Source organism: Globicephala melas, chromosome 16, assembly GCF_963455315.2.
Source record: "Globicephala melas chromosome 16, mGloMel1.2, whole genome shotgun sequence".
NCBI classification, from domain to species: Eukaryota; Metazoa; Chordata; class Mammalia; order Artiodactyla; family Delphinidae; genus Globicephala; species Globicephala melas.
The window spans coordinates 43,715,270-43,733,267 of NC_083329.1; the positions used below are offsets into that span (position 1 = coordinate 43,715,270).

General features: G+C 36.1%; 1 protein-coding gene across 3 annotated transcripts in view; it reads right to left on the reverse strand.

Moving 5' to 3' along the window:
* Positions 1 to 17,998, reverse strand: part of IPMK (inositol polyphosphate multikinase) — a 41,844-nt gene that overhangs the window by 14,318 nt on the left and 9,528 nt on the right. Inside the window, exons 2-4 of one of the 3 annotated variants that reach the window (XM_030844085.3) lie at positions 17,638 to 17,723; positions 12,216 to 12,312; positions 4,222 to 4,394 (exon numbers count right to left, since the gene is read on the reverse strand). In XM_030844085.3, the coding sequence (XP_030699945.1) occupies positions 4,222 to 4,394; positions 12,216 to 12,312; positions 17,638 to 17,723 (356 nt within the window). Of the gene's footprint in view, positions 1 to 4,221; positions 4,395 to 12,215; positions 12,313 to 17,628; positions 17,724 to 17,998 lie in introns of all 3 variants that reach the window. The other 2 variants (XM_060286411.2, XM_030844084.3) reach the window with 2 other exon arrangements.

The window sequence follows — 17,998 nt, forward strand, 5'->3', positions numbered from 1 at the left end:
ATATCTTTATGTCAATTATACCTCAATAAAGCTGGGGAAAAAAGACAGTGTGGTTCTGGCATAAAGATAGACAATATGGATCAACAAAAGAGAACTGAGAGTCCAGAAGTAAACTCTTACATTTATGGTCAGTTTATTTTCAACAAGGGTGTCAAAAGCATCCAGTGGCGGAAAGAATGGTCTTTTCAATAAATGGTGCTAGGACAACTGAATATCCATATGCAAAAGAAGAAGTTTGACCCCTTCCTCAAACCACACTCAAAAAACTACCTTAAAATGTACACACATCTCAATGTAAGAGTTAAAACTATAGAAGAAAAATAGGAGTAAATCTTCATGACTTTAGTTTAGGCAATGGTTTCTTAACTATGACACCAAAAGCACAAGTAACAAAAGACAAAAAAAAAAAAATTAGACTTCAAAATTTAAAACTTTTGTACTCCAAAGCCATTATAAAGAAAGTGGATAAACAATCCACAGAAAAAACCCAAATTAAAAATGGGCAAAGGATTGGAATAGACATTTCTCCAAAGAAGATATACACATGGTCAACAGCACATGAAATGAGGCTCAATACCATGAGCCATTAGGGAAGTGCAAATAAAAACCACAATGAGGGCTTCCCTGGTGGCGCAGTGGTTGGGGGTCCGCCTGCCGGTGCGGGGGACGCGGGTTCGTGCCCCGGTCCGGGAGGATCCCACGTGCCGCGGGGCGGCTGGGCCTGTGGGCCATGGCCGCTGGGCCTGCGCGTCCGGAGCCTGTGCTCCGCGGCGGGGGAGGCCACAGCGGTGAGAGGCCGCGTACCGCAGGAAAAAAAAAAAAAAAAAACCCACAATGAGATACCACTTCACATCCACTAGGATGGCTTATAGTTAAAAAAAGAAAAAGAGAGAGAGAGAGACAATAACAAGGTTTGGGTTTTGGGTGAGGATGTGGAGAAACGAACTCCTATATATCACTGGTAGAAATGTAAAATGGTGCAGGAACTTTGGAAAAACACTTTGGCAGTTTCTGAAAAAGTTAAACTTAATCATAGCACCCACCAATTTCAAATTCAGGAACTACCCCCCCAAATAAAAACATAACGACTTGTATATGAATGTTCATGATAGCATTATTAATAATAGCCCCAAAGTGGAAACAACCCAAAGTTGACCAACGAACAAATGGATAAACAAAATGTGGTATACCCATACAACAATAAAAAGGAATAAAATACTGATTTATGCTAACATAGACAAACTCTGAAAACATTATTGAAAGAAGCCAGTCACAAAAGACCACCTATTGTATTACATGATTCCATTTATATGAAACGTCCAGAAGAGGCAAAGCTATAGAGTCAGAAAGTAGATTAGAATTGTCTATGGCTAGGGGGGTTGGAAGTTGGAAGGAAATGAGGAGTGACTGCTAATAGGTACGGCATTTCTTTTGGGGTGATAAAAACGTTCTACAATTGAATATGATGGCTGCCCAACTCTATGAATATACTAAAACCAATCAATTGTATACCTTAAATGAGTGAATTGAATGGTATATAAATTATATCTCAATAAAAATGTTATTAAAAAATATAAACAGAGGAACCTCATTTGTTTGGGGAAATAACACAACACGGGAGAGCAAAATCATATCTTAAAGTCAATGGAAATCCACTGAAGAGTTTTTAAGCTGGAGAATGTCACAATTAGATATACATTTTACAATGTTTGGAGAACAGACTGGAAGAGAGCAAAACTGACATTGAGAGTTCAGTAAAGATACTAGTCTAGAGAGGAATAATTTTGACAATGGGACTCAGATGCTTGGGAATTAACATCAACAGGATCGATGGATGGCTCTGAGAGGTGATGGTACTGTGAGGTTTCTCACTCGTAAAACTGGACGTATGGTGATGCCATTTACTGAGACAGAGAATAACAGGTTTGCTGCTACTGTTGTGGCTGTTATTTTGCAAGACAGATCTATGTCAGTTTTTTACATATTAGTCCTAGATGTCTTTAAGTTATCCAAGTAAAATGTCTAATAGGCTGTTAGCTATATAGATTAGGAGATCAAAGAAAAACCAGAAGCTGAAAATATATGTTTGGGAGTTATCAGTGTAAGTGAAACTGAACCAATGAGAACAAAGGACGCTACCTAGGAAGAAATAAAAAAGAGAGGGAGGCAGTAAAATGGAACTAAGCAGAATCCCTCAATATTTAAAGAACAAACAGAAAGAAATGAGCTGGCAAAGAAAACTGCAAAGTGGTCTTAGGAAAAAAACAAGAGAGGGTGTAGTGTTATGGACACAAAAAGGAATGTTTCAAGGAGGACCTAGTCAGTGTTGAAGGCTGCTTTTCAAAGTGAAGTAAGGTAATGAAAAATGCCATTTGGATTTAGTGACATGGAGACGTCATTAGGGAACTTCATGAGACGCCAATCTAGTGGCATGATGAAGCCGAAGCCAGACTGGAATGGATTGAAGAATACTGAGTGGGAAGTAAGGCAAGAGAAACAAATGTAACTAGTTTGGGTGCAAAGGCCAAACAATTTAAATCCATTGCTGGAGAGCAGAACAGGATAAAGATGGGTTTTGATTTTTTTTTTGAGAGTGATTTGAACATATTTAAAACAAAAGGAAAAAAGAGTAAAGGAAGACAGAAGTTGAAGATATAAAAAGGACAAGAGAGAATCAACAGTATTAGGCTCCTGAAGAGGTGGGAGACAATGAGATCCAGAGGACATAGGGAAGGGCTGTCCTTAGGAAGATGGAAAATTCTTCAACGTAACAGGAAGGAATAAGGAGGAAATGAAAGCACTTGCAGGTTAGGTATGTACATCTGTTAGCAGGAAATTAAAGGAAATCCTGTGTGATGGCTTATTTTTTCTGAAGCAGAAGGCAAAGTTATCTGCTAAAAGAGAAGGAAAGCAGGAGGGTGAGAGATTTGAAAACAGTAAAGGTTTAAATAACTACCCAGTCAGATTCCTTTGAGATGTTTATTCCATGTTTGTTTTACCATTATTCCACTACCCTTTTCCCCTTTACTATATACCCACATTTAATTAGAGTTTTCTAAAATGAAATAACTGTGTCAATAATTTCTTTGGTTTTATTTACAGACTACCAAATTCAACTGTGCTGTTTTAACTATCACAGTAACAATTCATTTATAATGCTTCCTATTAACTCTCCTGTTTAAAACTCAAAAGGAAGACTGTATATCATCTTACATGATGAATTTCAAAATGACCCATTATGTTTTTATAGAAGCAATAATTTATCATATATACAAATTTTACCTCCAGACATCTAGGCATACCATTTATTTAGAGGATTTTATTCCACATTCTTAACTGTGGCATATTGTTTGTGAAGATGGCCTCAACATCCTTGTGCACACTGCCATTTGTATTTTGACTTCCCTATTCCCACCATCAGAAGTGGGGTCTTCTCCCTATCAATATGGACTGGACCTATGATGTACTTTGACCTATAAAACTCCATAGAAATGACAGAAAGTGATTTCCTAACCTAGATTTTAACAGCTCTTGTAGCTCTCACTCTTGCCTTCCTGGAATGTAGCACATGAAGAAGCTCCACTTAGCCTTCTGGAAGATGAGGAACCTCATGGGAAAAGGCTCAGCCAACAGTTAGTATCAACTTGTAGACATAAGAGTGAGGTTATTTAGACCACCAAGCCCCAGCTGAGCCATCAGATGAGTGCAGCCACAAGAGGGAACCTGGATGAGATCAGAAGAACTGACCACCTCAGCCCAACTCAAATTGCCAATCCAGAGAAACATGAGCAAAGAAAATAACAGCTTTAAATCACAGTCTGAAACAATAAGCTAATGTTTAATTTCACTTTTCTGTTTTAAATATACAGAAAAATTACTGAATATATAAACTTAGTACTTTTCTCATGGGAAAATCATAAATAATATCACATTCACTTATCGTGTTACTTATTTTGCACCTAAACTTAAGACTTCTTTAATACAAAATTATCAGAGTCAGAGCCTTGAGGTTAAGCTATTCATTTACTTATTAATCATGTTCTGTATATCAGAATAATTCCTGACACTGCCCACATACCAGTGAACAGAAGAGGTAAAAATCTCTGCCCCACACTGGGGAGTTATGGATAACCTAATACCAAAATATATGTGACATCTATAATTTTCAAGGGAAGAACATGTAACAAGAAACGTGTATATTACACTAAAAATCACTCTTACCCTCATGCCAAGCACCAAGAACCCAATCTCTTCCATTAATGGGTACTTGCTGACCTGTTGCTGAATCTTCTCAGATGAAGCAAAAGGATCATAGCTTTTCCGCCCTATCTTTACATCCATTATACAGGGCTTATTAAATTTATGGGTCACATCTTCCAGTTTTAGGTATAAATCTGTTATTAAAGAAAAACTCTAATTAGTAATAGGAAAATATACTACTACTCAAGGAAAAACAAAAATGAGGAAATCTTAAAACTGAGAAAAAAGTTAAAACAAGTCCAGAGTCAACAATTATTATTACTCCACCTGAAAAGAGAGAGGAAAAAAAAAAAAAGACTGACCAACAAATTTATAACAGGTATAAATGTCCCAGAGAAACTCTTGCAGGAGATGGAATAAATAATATTCAACCATAAACAAAAGCTATGAATTAGATATAAGGCTTCCAAGGACATTAAAAAGGCAATGAGATTATTTTAAAGCTGTCCCAGAATACATTCTCCTTTTGAATATAGTTTATATCATATATGCCTCAGCAGATATCAATATTTTAATAATTTTAAGTCTTCATTTAAAATTAGTAATAGGAATAAATCCTTTCCACAGAGGACACAACAGGTATAGGTTAAGAAAGGTAAATCAATCCAAATGATGGTCACTGCCAAATATACGTTCTAGTCTTACTAGTCCCAAAGGAAAAACAAATATCCTGCTTTTTAGAACACAAGAAATCCTCAAAAGTTCATTTGTAAATAACTTTGGCATCCTGTATACATCTTCCCTCAGAAAACTATTATAAATGGAGATTCGAGTAAAAAAATAAACATCCCAGTTATCACACACGGTAGCTGACCTTATAGTTTTAGCTTGAATAAGAGTCCAGGTGCACTGAGGGACAGAAGTAAGGAAAGAAATTCTTCCCCCACTTCCTGGGTGAATGAGTCTTCCCAAATAAAGTTCTGAATGAGATCATAATTTTCAGTTACAAATGTAATACGAAGCACTTCTCGTAAAAACTTTTCCTCAAAGACAGAAGAGATTATATTTTCTTTTTATCAAAGTAACAAGGTTTTACTTCTTTAAAGTAAATAAAATTTAAGTAAATAAATTTATTTTTAAAAATTTTAACTCTTAGTGAAAGGAAAATGGCGAGTGGGAGGATTATAACCTTGTAGAACTAGGTGAAGTCAAGTGACAAAAAAGGAACTGCAGCCTAAGAGACCAGCACTGGCAGAAACAAGAAGGAGCATGTCACATTTTAAGAAAGTTTCTAACAAATGGACATCTTCAACAGGATAAGAGAAAGTAAAAGGTCTGGACACACACATGAACCTGCCGACAGTGAAGGTAATGAGACAAGTAGGAATATGCTGATCAAGAAACTGGAACCCACCCATTTCTGTGCTTTAAAAGATAACCACAGGAGGGGATGAGAAGAAGAGAAAGGAGGTAGCGCAGGACAGGCCCCTTCAGATTCTCTCTTCCCAATTTCAGCTACCTTGAGCAAAACAGAAGGAAACCAATCCATCCTCTCCCTAAAGTTATATAAAAATTTCAGTAACTAGGCTTATATTTCAAGTATCAGAAAAGACTAATTAGATCCTAATATAGCAAATCATTAGCATTCACAAATTTATCATCATTAATTTCCATAACTCAAGAAACCCTAAAAGCCTTACTGAGGTGAGACTATGTATGGGAGTATAAAGATAGTGTGTAAACCTAGCTATCACAGCATCTATAGTTCAGCGTAGGGTTATTATTTTCTACTTGCCAATTTGGTAGTGATTAAAAACAAAAAATAACCTGTTCGTTGTAATAAGATAGAAACGTCAGAAGCTAGAGTAGAGACTTTGCAAACTGCATATAAAATCCCTATTTTTTCCTTCTCTTGCGAAGGAGAAAAATACAAATGCAAACTTTCTTTATAGTGGGAATACAATAAATGTTTGCTGAAAGAATCAATGTTTGCCCTTCTCATTCTTACTGCCCAGGGGAACTTTGGGTTTGGCCTTTCTGATCCTGTAATAAATTGAGCCATTCCTTCAGTAAACAGGCTTAAGTATCATCGATTTTATTTGACATTTATTTTGACTAGGCAAATGTTTGTCACTATCTTACTTTCAGGTTCTTGATATGTTTTATATGATTGGAATTACCAAATAACTGCTAAATTATTGATTATTAGCGTTAAGTTAATAATCATTAAATTAAGGCCTACTGAGAGTTGGTTTAGTGTATTCTTTTAGTTCTCTGGCCTTGATTTTTTTTAAGTGAAAAGATTTTGAGATTTTCGTTTCTCTTTCCCTCTAAGTTATTAAAAAAAAAAATCAAAACTTGCTTTAGAGATGCAGAGTTTTAAAAACAGAATATGATGTTATATATCTAGCAGCTTGCCACAACTGCTTTTGAATAAAATAGGTAAATAGGAAAATGAGGCATGATCTGAGCACTGAGATCTAAGCTGATTTTTTTTTTACAGGTTATTATCACTAGAAATTAATCTGAATACTAATTCCCTCTGAAAAAATGCTATTAGCAAATTATTTCAGTAGAAGACAGTTCAACTCAAAGTAGGTCAATCTCAAGACTTAATAGCTTAAATGACCAAAGGCATTTTACAACAGGGGAGGCTCATTTATAAGGCAATGCTACAGACTGGATAACAAAGGACACTTTTTCAGCTAAGCCCTTCTGGGTATAGTGGAACAATATTTTTCAATCTTTAGGTATGCAAAAAATATGTTCTAAAACTCCGTGGCCCAAATCTGATGGACTAAGAATAAGATAATGTTCTATCTGGAATAGTTTAGGTTCATTGTAACCAAGGTCAAAGAAATAAATTAAACTATATTAATATGATGTTTGGAAAATAATTATGACTATTTGATATGATGTAACTTGTAAGTAAAGACAGATTTTTGAATATTAAAACATGAAGAGAGCTGATTTTTTCATATATACACATATATATGCATGTGTGTATAAATCATAAAGATAGCAAAATAACTACATATACTTTTTTAAATTCTTAAAAGCTCTATTTAGGACAACAGATTCTGATGAAGCCAGTCTGTCAGAGGTCTAAGGACTGGCATTTGTGAACCTCGGAGCTAAAAGATATTCTATTAAGCTTAGTCTTGGTATTTGTATAATAAATAATAGGACATCTATTTTTCATAAATACATGGATCTCATTACAAGAGGTCACACTGACTAGAAGTAGTTTAGTTTAACAGGCTGTGGCCATAAGGGATATATCTGTTATTTACATATTAATTTATGGAAAATATATATAGAATTTCCATAGTTCCTTAATTTTTTGAGGTAAAAATCATGAAGATAACTACCAGGTATTCTAAAATACGCCACTTCATGCTGTTATAAGCAGACTATTAAGTAAGACTTCTCAGTGGCTATACCAATGGCATAGTTAACATGCTCAAAATATTTATATATTTCATGCTGTTGATGATAGTATGTATAAGATTACACAAGGTTACCATGAATGCAAAAGCTTTTCTATTTTAAATATATTTTCTATTTAAATATATACGATTAAATATAACTATCTTAAATATTAATATAAATTAAATACTTATGTTGTTTTCTAATACCTTAAGCATAAAAAAATTCTACTGATGGAATATAGTCCGACACTCTTAAGAAAAAAAAAGGCAGAATATTCCCCAGTATCAAAGGAGAAAAAAATAAAAATATCTGAAATACTGTGGAAAAACTGAAAGACCTACAAAAAACTAAACAGTCAAGATGAGATAACCAGTTCTTTTAAAGGAAAGACAAGGGTGAAGACATTTAGAGAGTTCAAGAAAGACTTATTCAGATCCCCTTAATGAATATTATTGATTGTATAAATCATTAGAATATGGGTTCCAAGTTTCATCACATTCTTCCCCACCATATCTAGGTACTGGCTACCATCTTCATTTCTGAACCCCCCAAAAAGGAGAAAAGGCCTGGTGGTGAATCCCTGCCCATCTATGAAGCCAAATTTCTGTTTTTCACATCAATCTTCAGCTATTTCTAAGAGTAACGGAAGCTGAAAGTAAAAGGAATTATAAATAGAAGAGACCTTGAGCCTCCAAATGTGGGATAAAGGGAACAGCTAATTTCAGTCCATGCTTCCTGAAACTTGACTAGTAGCTAGATCCAGAAACCTACCAATCAATGAGACTGGAGATTACATTTCGGAACTCTCAATTGGCTCAAACCTACTTGAAGATACACTTTTCCATTCCTCCAAATAACTATCAATAAAAGGCTTTTGATAGTACATGTACTAGGCATCTATGTACTTACACACAAGTAAAATGAGATTTAATACGTATAAATAGCTCCAAATCTTCAAATGTAATTACTAACAAATGTTTTACCTTAAAAAACAAAAATAAAACCCACTGGTCATGTTCTAAGGTTTGCTAATGGTGATGACTATATAACTCTATAACAAAAAACTACTGAATTGTATACTTTAAATGGGTGAGTTTTATGGTACATAAATTATATCTCAATAAAACTGCCATAAAAAATTTAAAAGAAAAAAAACCCTATTGGTCAGCACATCCTTATGCTTCTCTTAAGTGACAATAATTTGCTGAGCAAACTGGCAGTACTTTCTACATCTTACAACTTTGGATTATAAGAATTATACAAAGCTGTATAAAACTCTACCCTGAGCACATAAGAAAAGATGCTCAAATAAAAAGAGGAAAAAAAAAGTCAAGAAATAAATTATGTCATTAACTTAATACTATGTAAAGTTCAGTAATACAAACCAGTTTTCTACTAAAATTTAAGAAAATATTTGTTTTCATGATCCCGTGGGCTAAAGATGTCAAAGAGTTTCCTATCTTATATTTATTTCATTTACAATCAAAATGATAAAAACAGAAAGATGAGTCCATGAACTCTCTAGCAAAATCAAAGCTGAACAATCTGTATGGTGCAACAGTTTTATCTAACTCCTTCCATAGCTAAAACACTGGAAACGGGACTTCCCTGGTGGTGCAGTGGTTAAGAATTCACCTGCCAATGTAGGGAACCCTACATGGGTTCGAGCCCTGAGCTGGGAAGATCCTACAGGCCGCGGAGCAACTAAGCCTGTACGCCACAACTACTGAGCCTGCGCTCTAGAGCCCTCAAGCCACAATTACTGAAGCCTGCACACCTAGAGCCCGTGCTCTGCAACAAGAGAAGCCCCCACAATGAGAAGCCCGTGCGCCACAACAAAGAGTAGCCCCCACTCGCCGCAACTAGAGAAAGACTGCTCACAGCAATGAAGACCCAATGCAGCTAAAAGTAACTAAATTTAAAAAAAAGAAAAAAAATTGGAAAGGAAGGGAGTTCCCTGGTGGTCCAGTGGTTAGAACTCGGCGCTTTCACTGCTATGGCCCAGTTCAATCTCTGGTCGGGGAACTCCCCCAAGACACGAGGCGCAGCCAAAAAAAATTGTTTGTTTTTATTTTTTAAAATAAATTAAAATGGGCTTCCCTGGTGGCGCAGTGGTTGAGAGTCCGCCTGCCAATGCAGAGGATACGGGTTCGCGCCCCGGTCCGGGAGAATCCCACATGCCGCGGAGTGGCTGGGCCCGTGAGCCATGGCCGCTGAGCCTGCGCGTCTGGAGCCTGTGCTCCACAACGGGAGAGGCCACAGCAGTGAGAGGCCCGCGTACCGCAAAAAATTAATTAATTAATTAATTAAAATATTTTTTTTTAATTGGAAAGGCATAGGAAATTCCCTGAGACAATTCGTGGTATTACAGGACTACTCTAAATATGTATACTTCTATTGACATTTTCTCCTCTCTTTTCTCATTTTCCTCACCTCATCTTTTCATCTCAGTAGCACCAATATCTCCATTTATATTAAAATAAGAGTATTAGAGTTTACAAAGCATTCTCACATAACGTGATCTTCACAACTCTATGTGATATTATTTTCCATTTATAGAAGAAAAGTGGAGCTCAAAAGGTTAATGAGTTAGCAAAGTTCACAAAATTTGGAAATAACCAATGTAGAAGCCAAGTCTTCTGACTTCAAAGTTACCGCTCTACAATACATTAGCAGAGATGTCCCTCAAGATTATTTGGTATTGAAGACCAAAAAGGCTGTTGATTGCTAGTAAGTCTTTGATTTTTAAATCATGTGCCAGTAATCCTAAACTATAAAATGTTACTTTCAATTAAAATATTTCCTCTCTTACCCAGATTCTTTCAGTATACTCTACTTTTCAAAATAATGATGCTGTATGCTCAGTTATTCTACCCCTTATTTTTTATTTTTTTTATTTTTTGGTTTGGCTGCACTGCACAGCATGTCGTATCTTAGCTCCCCAACCAGAGATTGAACCCATGCCTCCTACAGTGGAAGCGGGGAATCCTAACCACTGGACAGCTAGGGAATTCCCTCTACCCCTTCTAAATAATTTTTTAAACTGAGCATTTAACTATCCCGAGGCTAGATTAGATAAGGGAAAGGAAGGGAAGGGGAAAGAAAGAGGCAGGGAGGGAGAAAAGAAAAAAGAAAAGGAAAGGAAAGGGAAAGAAGGGGAGAGGGGCGGGGAGAGGAGGGGAGAGGAGAAGAGGGAAGGAGAGCAAAGCAAAGCTCACCGCCCCCCCATACAACTGAAATACAGAAGAATCCTAAATACCCTGGGGAACCACTGATTTACTATTATCTGAGGATACTCACAGGGAGATACCATGATTCCCTATTAATGAAACTTCGCAAAAGTAGTGAATGAGTAAAAGGGAGACAAAGAACCGAGGAAAAGAACAAGCTGAAACTGTTCAGAGGAGAAAAGGAGCCCCCTTCTCTTCCTGTTCTCAAAATGTGGTTCAAGCACTATCTATATCAAAAAAAACTTGAAGCTTTTATTTAACAAGCATATCACTAAATTCCAACACAGATCTGCATAATCAAAATGTCTGGGAATTGAGCCTATTAATTTGCATTTTAACAAGCCTATGGGTTATTCTTAAACTAAGTCAAGTTTGAAACTCTTCCCTCATTCATGAATCTTCTTCAATCGTTAGCAGTCACACTACCAGTTTAACTGAATTCTGTCTGCTGTCAAAGGCCTTGATGTGGCAAATACTGCTTCAAGTATTAACTAATATTAAGAAAGAAATGCTATGCCCTTACATAGATCATTTTGTCCTCTAACTATGAAACTTACCAGTATTTTTTAAAAGACTGCTATTTAAAGCATGCAGGTGGGGGATGAAGGAGTGATACAGACAGTAGGGAGGAAGGTACACAAAGAAAATATTTTTCTTGATTTTCTTTTTTCAAAATGGGAAAAGAAATTGCTCAATATGTTAAGAAGGGGCTTCCCTGGTGGCGCAGCCGTTAAGAATCCGCCTGCCAATGCAGGGGACACGGGTTCGAGCCCTGGTACGGGAAGATCCCACATGCCACAGAGCAACTAAGCCCGTGCACCACGACTACTGACCCTGCGCTCTAGAGCCCGCGAGCCACAACTACTGAGCCTGCGTGCCACAACTAGTGAAGCCCGTGCACCTAGAGCCAGTGCTCCGCAACAACAGAAGCCACCGCAATGAGAAACCCGTGCACTGCAACAAAGAGTAGCCCCTGCTCGCCGCAACTAGAGGAAGCCCGCGTGCAGCAACAAAGACCCAATGCAGCCAAAAATAAATAAAATAAATAAATAAATAAATTTATTAAAAAAAAGAAAAAGTTCGGAAAAAAGAATATGTAAATTAATACAGTATTAAATACTAGTATATATATTTTCATTCAATTATAAGAGATTGGTTATTAATTTGTTTATGCTATCTAAGAAACTGGTTATGAACAGCAAAAATACTAAGAAGTTTTCTTTCATGAAGAGAAAAAGTAGTAAGAAAAATGGATATATTGTTTTTATATACTAGGCTTAATCTTATTTAAGCCTATTAAAAAGCAACTCTCTTGAATTAAGACTAAAAGATGGATTTTAAAGAAAAGATTACCATTTGGTGCAGTGGGAGGTGACCAGATACCGTAGTATTTTGGCAAATATTTTCGTAGCTCTAAAAGAACACCATCAGTACAATCAGCAGCATAAACCTGAAACAAACAGAAATATAATATTTGCATGTTAGTTTCTTATAATGCTTTATTTATAATTGCCCCACACATTTCTCAAATAACACACTACTGTTGAATCATAATTTATCTGGTATGAGTTTTAACTGGAAGTAAATCTGGGGAAAAAAAAAGATTATTATGTGTCTTCAGTGAAAAACCATGTACTGTTTAGAGCACATTCTTCTTGGTTATGTAATTCTAGCCTTTCACTGTCCTTGAACTATTTTACAACAAAGTAAGTTATAGATAATTCTTAGCGAATGCAAAAGAATTCTTGCCCACAGACATGAAAATAATTTCTGGCCTAGAGGAGGGTCAAATGACTTCCCTCCAACCCCGCTGAAAGGGGAGAGTTTACAGTGTTCTTATGTACACTCATTCCACCTTCCCTTTAAGCCATATAAATTTGTGCTTCTTTGACTTCTCTTTTGAACCAGTTTTAAATCTGCCTAGTTCCCTCATTAAATGATGAGTTTAGCAAAATCTTTACCATGTATTTGTTTTATATCTGTAAGGAAATTGTGATTTTACCTCAAAAAAAAATACCGTTTAACTCAATGCAAGTCTATTATTTTGTGTTTTTTTGTGTGTTTTTTTGCAGTACGCGGGCCTCTCACTGTTGTGGCCTCTCCCGCTGCAGAGCAAAGGCTGCGGATGCGTAGGCTCAGCGGCCATGGCTCACGGGCCCAACCACTCCGTGGCATGTGGGATCTTCCCAGACCAGGGCACGAACCCGTGTCCCCCTGCATTGGCAGGCAGACTCTCAACCACTGCGCCACCAGGGAAGCCCAAGTCTAACTATTATTGCTCATTTAATTCTTTGATTTATAACCAGTAATAATTCTAGAAAAGACTAGAAATATCCAGATATCCTGGAACTAGATTCTTAACTTTTTTCCTAGAAAAAGAGAGAAAATATTTTTGTTTTAAAAACAACTTGTAAGACATCTTATCCCATTAACTCTTGTCAAATACGGTCTACCTAATTATCCAAAACCACTTAAGTTTACTCATGTAAAATGCTCATGAAATCTCAGTATCAGAATTCTACGTGTCACACCACATTTATGTCAAGTAGTTACATACAACATAATTCTACAGAATAAACTCAAGTATGGCAGAAACTCACCAAATATCCACATGATACATTGTATTTCCCAGGTTCCCCTATTGAAATATGAGCATAAGTGATATTAGTCACTTATGGGCCAAGGTAATTAAGAGCAGGGTGTACCTTATCATCCCTCTGTTCCTGGCACAATGAGAGTGAGGGCACAGAGTGTTCATGATGACCTAACGACAAGATGGAGGAACCAAGTATATCTCTATGTACTTACCTAAAGAAGTCTATGATATATTTATAAGTGAAAAGATAAAAACTGGAAGAGTAGAAAGGTAAACTTTCTCTTCTTACTTTAAATATTTTTTTAAAGTAGTAAAACTGGTATTTACTGCAATATGCCAAGCAAGATAACCTAAAAAGCTTTCTACCTAGAAATGTAGGATAAAATATAACAAATATTTTCTTAAACGCATAATTGAGCTCCCAAGGTTAAAAAGGAAATTCATAGGGATCTAAAATAAAGAGGAAACCCGAAGTGCTAAGCTGAGCAGTGATGTTGGGCTCATAGAGGTCCACTCTGAAGCCTTGAACCAAAGGATATCTGAACTTAAGGACTTGTCATAGATGAGGATAGAGCTACTATACCGAAACAAGGAGAGTAAATAAAGAACGTTTTGGTCAAGCTGATAGAGAAAAAGAGAAAAACAGCAAATAAACAATATCAGGAATTAAAAGGGAGTCATAACTAAACTAGCACAGCATTTTAAAAAATACTATGAAGAACTCTGCCGGGTGGGTAATTATATAAAACAAACTACAATCTGTATTTTACTATCACATTAACAAAGAAAAAATCAAGACATTTAAGAAACTGAATCATTAGTTTAAAAATACATCCCTTGGGGAAGGGTAAGCTGGGACTAAGTGAGAGAGTAGCACTGACATATATGCACTACCAAATGTAAAGTAGATCGAAGCAGCAGCATCGCACAGGGAGATCAGCTCAGTGCTTTGTGACCACCTAGAGGGGTGGGATAGGGAGGGTGGGGGGGAGATGCAAGAGGGAGGGGATATGGGGATATATGTATACATATAGCTGATTCACTTTGTTATACAGCAGAAACTAACACAATATTGTAAAGCAATTATACTCCAATAAAGATGTTATATATATATATATATACACACACACATACACACACACATCCCTTCCAAGGAAAGAATGAGAGAAAAAAAGATGGATGGAAAGGAGGAAAGGAAGAAAAAGACCACAGGCCACTCAGATGAATTCATAGGTTAAGTTTTATCAAGCCTTTAAGGAACAAAATCCTTATCTGATACAAATTCTTCCACAAAATAGAGAAAGAAATGCTTCTCAACTCATTTTATGACGCTAAAAGAAACCTGATATCAAAACCAGACAAGGACAATATATGAAGAAATAATAGTCCAATCTCACTTATGAGTATAGCTGGAAAAAATCTTAAATAAAACACTAGCAAACAAAATCCAGTAATGCATATTATTAAAAAACAAATTTAAAAAGACATGTCCAAGTAGGTTTTATTTCAAAAATGGAAGGTAGTGTAATGTTAGAAATCTATTATGGCATTTACCACGTTAACAGATTAAAAGAGGAAACTCATATGACCTTTTCAACAGATACAGAAAGGCAGCTGAAAAATATTCAATACCCATTCGTATTCTGAATTGTTTCTTGAAATAAAAATAGGAAGGATGTTACGTATCTTCTTCTCCTTCCCCAAGAAGCTCATTTGAATCGACTGCATCAAGGGGGGTTCCTTGCCCTCTTGCCATTGTCTCTTCCTGGTACAAGAGACTGGAGGGTAGGAGAAGACTTGAGGTCAGCTTATTTACTTCTCTAGTTCCCTCCTTATCAGTTCAAGTCTTCTCATAAAGTTACCCTCCCAGAGTTCCAACAACCACTCCCTCTCCTTGCCGATTAGGCCCAGGGATGGTATGGCATTATCTCTTGCAGGTGGCCTTAAACTCTGACTACAGTTCTTTTATTAAACTGACAGAGTGCACCATTTGTTCCTTGACAGAATCTTGACTCACAAAGAAAGCAATTTCCTTAACCTGGGGAGAAGTACCTCTCAAAAACTTAGATTGAAAGTCATACTTTAAAGGGGAAATGTTAGAAGCACTTCTACTAAATGAGAAGAAGATGCCCCCACCATTGCTTCAATTAAGCACTGAACTAAAGTCCCTGACTGCAAGGGATGCATGCGGGTTTGATCCCTGGTCGGGGAACTAAGATCCCACATGCCTCGCGGTGCGGGCAAAAAACAAAAAGATTTCAGCAAGATTACTATATATAAGAACACTATACAAATATCTATTTCATTCTTGTGTATTAGCAATCATTGGAAAACTTAATTCAAAAAAATACTATTTACAATAGAAACAAAAAATAAGGTACCTAGAATAAATCCAACAAATTATGTGCAAGACTTTTGCAGAGTAAATATAAAATACTTTCCTCAAAAAAGAAGCAGTGTTAGCAGTTAAAAGCATATTCTAGAGATAAGACTGCCTATGTTCAAATCCAGGGGCCATCATTAACTGTTTGAATGATCTTGGTCAAATTATTTAAACTAATTTTGCCTTAGTAAAAAATGAGGATAAAAATAGTACCGAACTCACAGGTTGTTGTTAAATGAGCTAATGGTGGTAAAGCATTATAGCAGTACTTGTTTTTTGTTTTGGTTTGCATCGTTTTTTTACTTGCACTAAATTTAAGAGCTATAGTTATAAAATTCTTAGAAGAAAATATAAGCATAAACCTTCATGACCTTAAATATGACACAAAGTCTATGCTTCGAAGGACACTAACGAGAAAGTGAAAAGACAACCCAAAGAACAGGAGAAAATATTTACAAATCACGTATCTGATACAGGATTTGTATCTAAAACATGGAAAAAAGGTAAAGACAACCCAATGAAAAAATGAGCAAAAGATCTAACTAGACATTACTCCAGAGAAGAAACACACATGGCCAATAAGTACATGAAAAGATGTTCAACATCATTAGCCATTAGGGAAATGAAAATCAAAACAAACCACAGTAAGATTAACACTTCACACTCACTTGACTGCCCATTAAAAAAAAAATAATAATAACTAACATGTGTTGGTGAGGATATGGAGTAACTGGAACCCTCATACATTAGTGGTGAAAATGTAAAATAGTGCAGCCACTTTGGGAAACACTTCTGACAGTTCCTCAAGTAGTGAAGTGTAGAATTATTGTATGACCCGGCAATTCCACTCCTGGGTATATATCTAAAATAACTGGAAACAGGTACTCGAACAAATACTTACACATAAATGTTCATAAAAGCACTATCTACAAAAGCCAAAAGATGGAAACAATCCAAATGTTCTTCAATGGGTGAATGGATAAACAAAATGTGGTATCTAAGTATAATGGAGTATTACTCAGCCATAAAAAGGAACAGAGTACTAATGCATACCACAAACCTTAAAAACATGCTCAACAAAAGAGGCTAGACACAAAAAGTCACATATTGTGAAACTCTAATTATACGAAATACCCTGAATAGTTAAGTCCATAGAAAGCAGATTGGTGGTTGGCAGGGATTGGGGGGAGGGAGGAATAGGGCATCATGGCTTAATGGGTACAGGGTTTTCTTTCATGTGATAAAAATGTTCTGTAACTAGACAGAAGTGGCAGTTGCAAAACACTGTGAATGTTCTGAAAAATACTCCTAGCACACCACTGTAAAGCAATTATACTCCAATAAAGATGGTAAATAAATAAATAAGTTTTAAAAAAAGTACTCCTAGTAATATGGTTAATTAGATGTTAAGTGCCCCCCTTCACCCTTACCCTCCTTTGGAGTTGCACAGTACACATTAGCACATTCAAGGCTCTAAGAAATCCTGTAGTAAAAAAACACCTATTTAAACTCAGCACTTCTGAGAAATACAGTCTCTCAGCTAAGCGTTTTTCAAAATGTAGGTCACAACCCATCAATTGAAATCAATTTAGTAGATCAAATCTTTAAAAAATGAAGTAGAATAGAAAATACCAGAATGCATAGGTAAAGATAAGCATTGTATTTCTTGAAGCTTTTGTTTCAGTCACATACACAGTACACTAAGACATGCTGTCAAATGTATTTTTTACTGAGTCATCACCAGAAGGCTATGAAAAACACTTTGAATACAACGAAACAAATCTTACCTCACTTACCATATTATAGAATTCCAGCTCTCTTGGACCCCTTGGAGGTGGCTGCAACTGTTTCAAAACTGTGCCATCTGGATGTTGCAGTATACCTACAGAACAAGTCACATATTTTAAAATGGTTTAAATAATAGCGTATCTTGCATCGTAGATTTTTTCCTAAAGTTACAGATAAACCACTTTGATAAATTTAAGGGATTCCTTACACTTATTTCAGAAATTTTAACATTTCAGTGCTTGTTATATGCAAAGCACCAGAACACAAATTCTAAACAGCTTGGTTTTATTGTCTCCAACCACTGTTTCCCTTGTAGCCCCCTCAGACTTTCTAATAAATAGAACACATGTAAATTTTTACAGAAATTCT